At 49.1% G+C, this 9,794-nt stretch overlaps 1 protein-coding gene across 3 annotated transcripts; it reads left to right on the forward strand.

Moving 5' to 3' along the window:
* The first annotated feature begins 345 nt into the window (after positions 1–345).
* Positions 346–1,632, forward strand: LOC120668808 (auxin-responsive protein SAUR32-like). Of its 3 annotated transcripts, none has more exons than XR_005672575.1 (3): positions 346–1,080; positions 1,153–1,375; positions 1,440–1,632. XR_005672575.1 is itself a non-coding variant. In XM_039948605.1 (2 exons), the coding sequence occupies exon 1, from the start codon at positions 638–640 to the stop codon at positions 1,052–1,054; it is 417 nt and encodes a 138-aa protein (XP_039804539.1). In that variant the 5' UTR covers positions 346–637; the 3' UTR covers positions 1,055–1,057; positions 1,138–1,498. The 3 variants fall into 3 exon arrangements, 1 of the variants encoding a protein (XP_039804539.1); XR_005672576.1 differs by having other exon boundaries at positions 346–1,057; positions 1,138–1,375; XM_039948605.1 differs by having other exon boundaries at positions 346–1,057; positions 1,138–1,498.
* Positions 1,633–9,794: the final 8,162 nt, after the last annotated feature.

The raw sequence follows: 9,794 nt of genomic DNA on the forward strand, positions 1-9,794 counted from the left end.
GCGTACCGACCAGCCACGACGGAATTTAGATACTCGTCCTCTCAACACGCTCAAATAAAAGACACCTACTACTCCTAGACATTATTACGTATAGCAAGAAAAATAAAAATACCTGTGATTAAATTAAATTTGGGAATTTGGGAAAAGGAATCTACAGAAAGGGAAAGGAGCGCTCCTGATTACCCGGATTTATGACGCGATGTTTTCTCCCTAATGGCATTTATTCGATTAAGATAGACCAAGGAAATTGCATTACATAAATACTGGGAAAGGAAATCCCAGATACTGTGCAACAACTGCTGCAGCCCAACCCTACCCAGAGACGGACACGGACGCGGACGCGGACGCCTCTCCCCTCCTCTCCTCTTATACTTGCACGGGCAACTCGCCTCCTCCCTCCCCGCAGAGACCCCTCGATCGAGCCAAACAAAAGCCAAGAAGAATCCAGCCGGCCGTGTCGCGCCGAGCCAACAAGCACACGCGCCTCGCCCTCCCCAGCGCACACCAACCACAGCCTCCTCCTCGCCGCCATGCAGCAGCAGCCGCGCCGCCGCGCCTCCCCGGCCGCGTCGCTCTGACGTGCGGCGCCGTCGTCCGTCCTCTCGACCGTGCTGCCATCTGTCCGATCGATCGATCCATGGGGGTTCACCTGCAGCTGCTGAAGAAGCAGCCCTCGTCGGCGTCGCTGGAGGGCTCGAGGAGCGGGGGGTCGTCGCCGCCGATGCCGCCCAAGGGGTGCATGGCGGTGCGCGTGGTGGGGCCTGGCGGCGGGGAGGAGGAAGAGGAGGAGCGGTTCGTGGTGCCGGTGGGGTACCTGAAGCACCCGCTGTTCGTGGCGCTGCTCAAGGCAGCGGAGGACGAGTACGGCTTCGAGCAGAAGGGCGCCATCACCATCCCCTGCGGCGTCGACCACTTCCGCCACGTCCAGGGCATCATCCAACACCAGAAGCACCACCACCACATCTCATCCGGCTTCGTCTCCGGCGACGGCGGCCACCATGGCCACCACAACAACCACCACCACTTCCACATCGCGGGGTGCTTCCGCGCCTGATGCGATGCGGGGATGCGGGGTTCGAGATCACTTCCACATCGCGGGGTGCTTCCGCGCCTGATGCGATGCGGGGATGATGCGGGGATGCGGGGTTCGAGATCTCCAGCGGATGCATGGATCCAAAAACAATAATATATAGTACCTATTTTATTTAGGTTTTTTTGTCTTGATTATTAGGACTTTTTAGATGCAGGCATGCCGCAGATCGTATGATCGAAGGATCGTGGTTGGTTGCTTGAGTTATTAGCGTAATCGTGGATCTGCAGGTTTGGACATATGGATGGATGGGTCGATCGATCATTAGAGTTAGTTTTTCTCTAGGTTTCTTATGATGATGAAAAGGAAAACAAAGAATCGTCGATCATTAGAGTTAGTTTTTCTCTAGGTTTCTTATGATGATGATGAAAAGGAAATCAAAGAATCGTTCATGTTTCAGTGTTTATAGACTTTATGCTCTGCCCTCTCTTTATTTCCCTTTCTCTTTCTCTTGTATTCTAGTTCTTGTTTCTCTTTTGTGATCGAATGCTAGGTGCTACCAGTTGTTGTTGGCATATATCTTTCGAGATTAATTTCTGAGATTCCGGTTGGTGGTATTCTCTTTGGGAAAGAAATGGCTCTCAATCCTCTCCTCCATCGAAATCCACAAGTTTAATCTGTAATGAAGAGTAATCTTCAAAAAGAAATTGTAATGAAGAGTTTAATTTCGTAGGAAACAATTTCATCCCCACAACGCGATCTATAATTAAGCGGGGCTCACCTGATTATTGTCTTCCTTTTTGAGCAGCAAAGAGGGAAAGGAGCACCTAGCCGGGCCATAGCATGCAAAGCCTCTTTTTATTTGAGTGTGCGTGTTCCCTTCTTTTGTCACATCTCCTCTGTTCTCCCAATCAAACATGGGTTTAGTGATGCATTAGCGCCGGTAATCATGGTCCGCTTTGAACTCGTTTTGTGCTGCACGCATATAGCCAGTGCTATTCAATGACTAGCTTAGCTAGCATTGTATACTATTACTTGCCGTCCAACAGCCAGCTGCAAGTGGCGTGCAAGACGACAATCTTCTTCTGAAAATATTGTCGTCATATATGTGTGAGAGAGAGGGAAGAGAGACCTGGTACTGCAACTGTTCAGAAGGAAAGATTCTATTATTAGTCTGCGGAGAGAGAGAGAGAGAGAGAGAGAGAGCGGCGCCGCAGTAGAGAGGGGCAGAAACAGACTGACTCCGCCGCACACAAGAAAGCCATGGACATCAGGCACATACTTGTTTGCATGTGCGTAGTAGTAAAAACTATGAGGGTGGATTGTTGCTAGGTAAAATAAAATGGGAGTTTTCATTCTTCTTGTCGTCGGCACACATCCACAGTCCAGTGGAGTACTAATTCTCTTGGTGAATCGCTCTCGCACGCTGTAATCCTGTCGATCAGTGGATGAAAACGATGCCTCCCAAAGGGACATGACAAAAAAATTGGATCATCCTCTCCATCTTTACATCTCCAACCAATATAATATAAATATAATATACTAGCAGTGTAAAAGGTTTCACGTGTGGAGAGAATTAAAAGAAATATATGTTTGACTTTGACCTCGACATGCACTCCTTGGTCCCGTGGATTCCAGATAAGTCAGACAAGAAAGAACCTTAGCTTGTTCACCGATGGTGAAGTTCTCTCCAACTGTTCACTCTTGGTCTTGGCAACGGAGTTTATCCATGTGTGATGATTGATGAAATTCAAAATATCTATCTAGTAGTAGTAGGTGTGTAAGGGTCGTCTTTGCATGTTTTTCATGTTTCTAAGTACATATGAAAGCATACGCTGCAATGTTCTTTTTGAAAGCATAGAAAGTACAAACAGTACGCAGTACGCGTGGCAGAGGCAGAACGGAGGGATCGAGAGGGGTTGGTCACTGCAGACACGTGAGATTCTTGACGGGAAGGAGTGCAAAATAAGCATAATGATTATTAGGAGGATTGCTTAGCGCATTGGCGTGTATGAACAAAAAATATAATCCCCCTTACAAAATAAAGTATGCCAGACTAATCATCGGCCGGCATGCATATATATCGAGAAAATAAGATACTTATATAAACGGATCACGTCCTTTTCCGTACGGGCAGATGATACCGTGCAGATGGACATGGCCAAGACCACAATTTTTTATCTTTTTTATTTTTTTTGAAGGTCATTTTTATTTTATTTTTTGGTGATAGTGACGGATCCACTGTAGCTCCACATATTCCTCTGGGCAACAAGCCAAAGGCACGCCCGTCTCACGAATACATGTGTCTCTTGTTGCTCCGCTCAGCTAACTCCTCCTGGTTCTCTGCTCTGGACTCTCCTCCTACTCCCCCCTCTCTCTAGTCTCTAGCTTGCCTTGCCATCATGGCATGGCATCATCTTCTTCCTCATCTGCCCTCTCCCTTCAAGATGCTGACATGCCTGAACTTAACCCAGTTACCCGGCAACATCCCTCAGCCTCTCGTCATGCATGTTCAGAGATTCATGGAGGAACTAAACAGGCTAGCTGATGGCACGGGCGCTGTCGTCGGTCAGCTACTAATTAGCCAGGGAACCCTCCTCTCCTAATTCAACACTGTAATTAACATGCTGCATTGGTAAGCTTGGGAATGAATGAAAGGGACGATGCATGTCAACTGTCATGATGGCATTATTAGAAGATTAATAAGAGCATCCAGCCATCCATGAGCCCGTAGGAGAGGCCGGACAGGGAAAGAAACCGACGGACGGACGGACGGACGAACTAACCCCCTGTCAACGTTGCCACGCGGGCGTGATTAGGACGGGAGGCCTCTGCATGATCCTGTGAGTTGCGTTGCTTCTCGTCCAACAGCCGGGTTCACTCGATAGAGATCCACATCAGGCTCCCTCCCTCTTTTCTGAATCACAAGCTCTTGCATCCGTCAGTCGTCAGAGCCTAGCAAACCATCAGACACATCATCAGGAGCCACTTGACTCAAGGACAATCAAGTTGCACGGATTGTCCTATCCAACATGCTAAGCTGTTTTTGGCCTCTCGTATGTGTTGCTGTTTTTGTCTGCATGTGGATCTCTCTAGAGCGAGGATATGAACTTCTGTTTCAGACTTTCAGTGTTCGAAAAAAAAAATGTTCGAAAAGTTTCAGACTTTCAGTGACAGGTTAGGTATCCAGACAGTGGCAAATTAAGACTATCTTTACTGATTGAAAAAAGTCATAATTGCAGTTGCACGAGTTACAAAAACTGGCGATGTTATCTCTTGCAGCCACACACACATGCATGAAGAAGCTCATGTCGGCAAAGCCAAAGCTGCTGATAGAACAGGTTTCCATTTCCTTGGGATAGATTAATAAGATAGACTTCATCCGCAGGTGCAGAGTTGAAATTGGATTCCGGTTGCCGCCACGCGTGCGTCGCCTACTTTCAACGGTCGCGGGCGGCACACTTGCAACAGATGTCCTCTTCATGGACACATGACATGACATGACCACATCTACGCTCATATATTAGGATCATGCCACATATATTCAGAGGCAGCGCTTGGATGCCCAATACCTGTTCACACCAAGAGCTCACACAACATAGTGCACTCGCCTTCGGTCTACCTATAGGATGCAAGTTAGATAACTTTTGGGTCATTGGATCGACCCGAAAAGTTAATAAAATGAACTAGAATGACATTATACGTAAATAAAATAATTTGAGAGGAGAAATGAACTAGAGTGACATGCCATCGTAATTAATTAGCTGACTCAAAAAGCACCATTGTTACCCACTTGCATTCTTATCTACCTAGCTACATGGTTTGATTTCTTTGTGGTTGGGAAGCACAACTTGATCTCCAGAACAATTGAGAAAGAAAGGCGAAACCGATAGTTTTCGCTTTCCAAATTGACATTCAGAACCATGGCACACTGTTCCGGTGGTGACCTTGGCGCTCTCCGAAAAAGACCACAAAATATTCGATTCCTCCCGTCCAAGTGGTGAACAAGCAGCTGGCTTATCTGAACACTCCTGCGTGCGCTGGTTTTCTGCCCATGAAAACAAATCCGTTTCAGACCTTTGGCTCAGCATCAATGATCGATGCCATGGTTCAGGAACATGCATGTCCGTTGGCAAGCGTACTGTTTGCCTTACTTGCTTCTGCTTCCGAAACATTTCTGGCCGGAAATGCGTCTCCGGCACGGCGTTTGTTTGCGAACTCTGTCCGTGCTGTACTTGTCCAGGACCAGCTCTGCTCACATGCAGATGGCCCATCGCCTGGATTTTCAGTCTTGCTTCCATTCCATGATGGCTCGCTCCAAGCAGATAACAACAGAGACAGCAAATTAGTCACACATAATTTGACATTTGTTAGACCAAAACAACGTTTACTGTTTTTGTTTTCACAAGTGTTTTTTCTTAACAAACAAGCGTTTTTATACAGTATACTAGATTTGCAATCATCTTCGCTAGAATGAATAAAATTTTGAATTGAAAACAAACAAATGGTCAAATATACGTGCTGAGTGCTGACGGCTGTTCCAGGTCGGGGACCGGGACAACGAGCAGTTGACAAGACAGCAATGGCGGCGGCTGCCCAACCGAACGGCCGTCTCCAAGCGGAGGAGAGCGACTTGCATGTGTCTCCCCTCCCCTCTCGCAGGCCAAGAGGCACAATCCGAGACGCCATCTCCTTTAATTTCCGCGAAAGCGAAACGGAGGGAGGAGAGGGACTCAACTCAACCCGCCACCAGACAAGAACACGAACAGGATCGCGCGCGCCGCCATTAACGGGAGGGAATTTGCATTGCTTACCGGCAATTTCAGCATCGCACGGCTGCGCGTGCGCCTTATAAGTTCTAACGCCCTCGCCATTATTCCACGGCAAGGATCGACAGCGACGTCCATGTCCATCTCGTGGCCCGCCGGCAACGGCGGGGGACGGAGGAGCTCCCGGCTCCGCCGCCCAGCCTGCTGCTCAAAGAGACGAAGGGTTTCGGAGGACGACGAGTAGCAGTCGTGCCCAGCTGGAGACGGGATCGATCAGTGGTCGCACGGGGCACGACCATGGAATTGTGGTCGATTTCTGGAACCCATGAAAACGGCCGGCCAGTGGGGTTTTTCTCTTCTTGGGCAGGAATGGCGCCATGATTGTGCCACGATAAGGACTCCGGGCCGTCCTGCTGTTGGTTTTCGGCCTCCCAACCCAGGAACGCAGGAAACTTCAGCAGCTAGCCAGCAGGTCTGACTCTGACGACAGCGAGAGCAACACTGAAAACCTCTTCCAACTGAAGGTGCAGGTGTGGATGTGCCTGCGGCGCAGGCGTGCAGCTGGAGGGCGCCGCGCCGCAGAAGGAGCTGTGCTCTTCCGACTCCTATCCGGTGGGTGTGAATGGAAGCTGGGAACGGAAAGGAAGTGGAAGCTGGAGGCAGTCACCTGATGCAGCGAGAAGCCGGGAAGAGCATGGCGTCTGAAACCGGGCAGGGTGTTCCTGAACATGGCAGTCCACCCCACAGGCATTTCACTTTTTTAGTTCTTCCTCTACAGAACTTAGATGGACACAAAATTTCGTGGATACATGCGGCCCTACATTCTACGTATCTGACAATTTTTGTAGAATTTTTGGTGAACATTTCGATCGCCAATTCGAAGTTAAATATAGAACGGAGGGTGGACGGTATTTGAAATACCGTCCACCCCGTGAAAATTTCTCCTTTTCATTTCTTCATCTGCAGAATTTATTTGGAAATGAAATTTGGTGGAGACACGATTCCAATCATTATCCATCCCTGTCCATTTTTGTAGAATTTTTTGTGAGTATTTGGGTCGCCGATTTGAAGTCCGAAATCGAAGAACATTGGGGTGGTCTGTTTTTCAGACAACGACCACCCCCTCTTTTAAGCTCTTCATCATGTACGGTGCTTATTTGAGCATGAAATTCCAAGGGATGAGGCACCTATGTTCTCCCATCATCTTCCAACGATTTTTGCAGAGCTTCCGGTGGAGCGCGATCGCCGATCGGGTCGCAGTTGCAGACGAGTGGTGGGTGGCCATGGCTCCGGCGGTGCCGGGCAGCAGTAGACTGGGGGAGGCATCGCAGACGAGTGGGTGGTCGATCTTTGGTGGAGTAAAGCCAAGTGATTCCAGCACTTGTGCGGCTATGGCGGCGCGCGTCGCGTTTCTGTTCCCACCATGCCAGCCTCTGCGCGAGCGCACCAGCTGCACGGCTACTGTGTCCAGGCAGTGCCTGCGGTCTGCCGTCCTCGCCGACGGCGCGCTCGCGATCGGTCACGACGGCGAGGCATCACCGCACTGGCACACATTGTTCCCGGTCATATACGCTCTCTTCCTCCTCCCGCTACCCAGTTTCCTCCCTCGATTCAGCTTTAGCTCCAGTCCTCCACTGTCCGCTCGGCCTGCTTGCTGCCGAGAGCTTGCACGGCCGCTGGCGAACTGATTTGACCATGGAATTGGATTTTGGCACAACGATGATGGGATGCCGAAATCCTACTCCTACTGATGTTTTTTCTAGATTTGTTGGTGGAGATTTCGATTCGAGGGATGAGAACGATGGAACCAGGGGGTGGACGGTATCCGTCCACCCCACGGGCATTTCTCCATTTTAGTTCTTCATCTACATAATTTATTTGTCCATGAAATTTCGTAGAGGCATGCAGCCCTGCACTGTCCATCTCTAACCATTTTTTTAGAATTCTTTTGTGAACATTCAGATCGCCAATTTGAAGTTCATTGTAGAAAGGGGGTGGACGGTATTTGAAATACCGTCCACCCCACGGACATTTCTCTTTTTTAATTTCATCATCTACAGTATTTATTTGGCCACGAAATTTCGGGGATGCACGCGACCAATCATTCTCCATCTCTATCCATTTTTTGTAGAATTTTCGGTGAGTATTTGGGTCGCCAATTTGAAGTCCAAAATAGAAGAACACGGGGTGGTCTCTGCTCTGTATTTCAGAAAACGATCACCCCACGACCACTTCTCGTTTCTAAGCTCTTCATTCATATACAGAGCTTATCTGGGAATGAAACTCCATGCATGGGTCGACGCATCCCTGCTCGGCCATCATCTTCCAACCATTTTTTTGCAGAGCTTCCGGTGGTGATCGGTGACGAGCGGTGGCCATGGCTTCGGCTGTGGCGGGCTGAAGGAGGCCGGGAGAGGGTTTGCAGACGAGTGGTCGATCTTTGGAGGAGTAAAGCAAAATGATTCCAGCATTTCATTCAGGTGATGGTGGATTTTACATGCCCAATCAATTCATAAGGAAGTGTCAGATGATGATCAGCATGAATGTTTTTGGCGAGGAACTGGAGGTTCACGTTGGAAGGAAGGAGCTAACGGTCCGACGATTCTTCTGTTTGGAAACGAAAGGATCGAGCCTGACATGCATGGAGTTGGCTCCTCGCGGTGTGAGTGCCGCCGGGAGAATGGCGGCGAGTTATCCGCGGCCGGCTGCGCCCGACGATCTCGGCGGCCGGCGGCGATCGTGTGCACGACGTCGGCTCGGCATTACGCGGACGGGTGGGCCATCTGAGAGCAACGGCCCCACATGACAGCGTACCCTCCTCTTTTTTTTTTTGAAAAACAGGCAGTAGCACTGCCAAATCATATAAGAAGGAGAAGCAGAGGTTCAAACAAAGCTAGTTAACTATTACATAAATCTGAAAAACTCAAGCTAACTGAAACTAAAACTGAAAAAAGAAAACTAATCATAGAGATTACAGTACACTCGGTACCCCCGTAGCAGATTGCCGCAAGCCGATTTCCTCCTTGATGAGAGCCACAACTCGAGTTGCAGGCAGTGAAGCTCCCTCGAAAATCCTTCGATTTCTCTCCTTCCAAATATTTCAAACTGTATACATTAGTAGAGCAGCTGCGACCCTGCGTTCCTTCTTTGGCAAATGCATTAGCAAATTCCTCCACCAATCTTCAATCTGCAGCCCTTGCTCAGGCACTCGCACAAGCCCTCCTGACCAGTCCTCCATGAGTGTCCAAACCTCTCTCGCATAAACACATCCTAGACAAAGATGAATCCCCGTCTCCTGTTCCTGATCGCATAATTTGCACACCGGGTCACAAGGCCAATTCCTTTTGATCAATTTGTCAGCCGTGAGAATCTTGGTTTGTATTAAAAGCCAAGAAAAAAACTTGTGTTTCCCTTCAGCTTGTGCCTTCCATAAGTCATTCCCATTATAAGTACTATAGGAACCATTGAATTGAGCCAGGTATGCCGATTTGGAAGTGTAAATCCCATCTGCAGTCCAACGCCATCGAATTTCATCAGTTCCGTCAGTCAGCTGCACTTGCTGAACCAAGTCCCAAAGTATCACAAACTCTGCCATTTCTTGCACCGTGGTCATACGCCATAGCCCTCTTGTCCACTTCTGATCTTGTAGTTCTTCTTTTACCTTTCTATGCTTTCTCCATGCTAGCTTATACAGCCCAGGAGCTATGTCAATTGGTGCTCGTCCATCTAGCCAAGAGGAGTGCCAGAAAGATGCTTTGCACCCGTCTCCGATTCACGTTGGAAGGAAGGAGCTAACGGTCCGACGATTCTTCTGTTTGGAAACGAAAGGATCGAGCCTGACATGCATGGAGTTGGCTCCTCGAGGTGTGAGTGCGGCCGGGAGAATGGCGGCGAGTCATCCGCGGCCGGCTGCGCCCGACGATCTCGGCTATCACGGGTATCTTGGTCGGAGGAGGAAAAAAAAAATGGAATTGTCCATGGGCTACCCTCCAAAC

This window comes from Panicum virgatum, chromosome 4N (assembly GCF_016808335.1).
Source record: "Panicum virgatum strain AP13 chromosome 4N, P.virgatum_v5, whole genome shotgun sequence".
In the NCBI taxonomy this organism is placed as follows: domain Eukaryota; kingdom Viridiplantae; phylum Streptophyta; class Magnoliopsida; order Poales; family Poaceae; genus Panicum; species Panicum virgatum.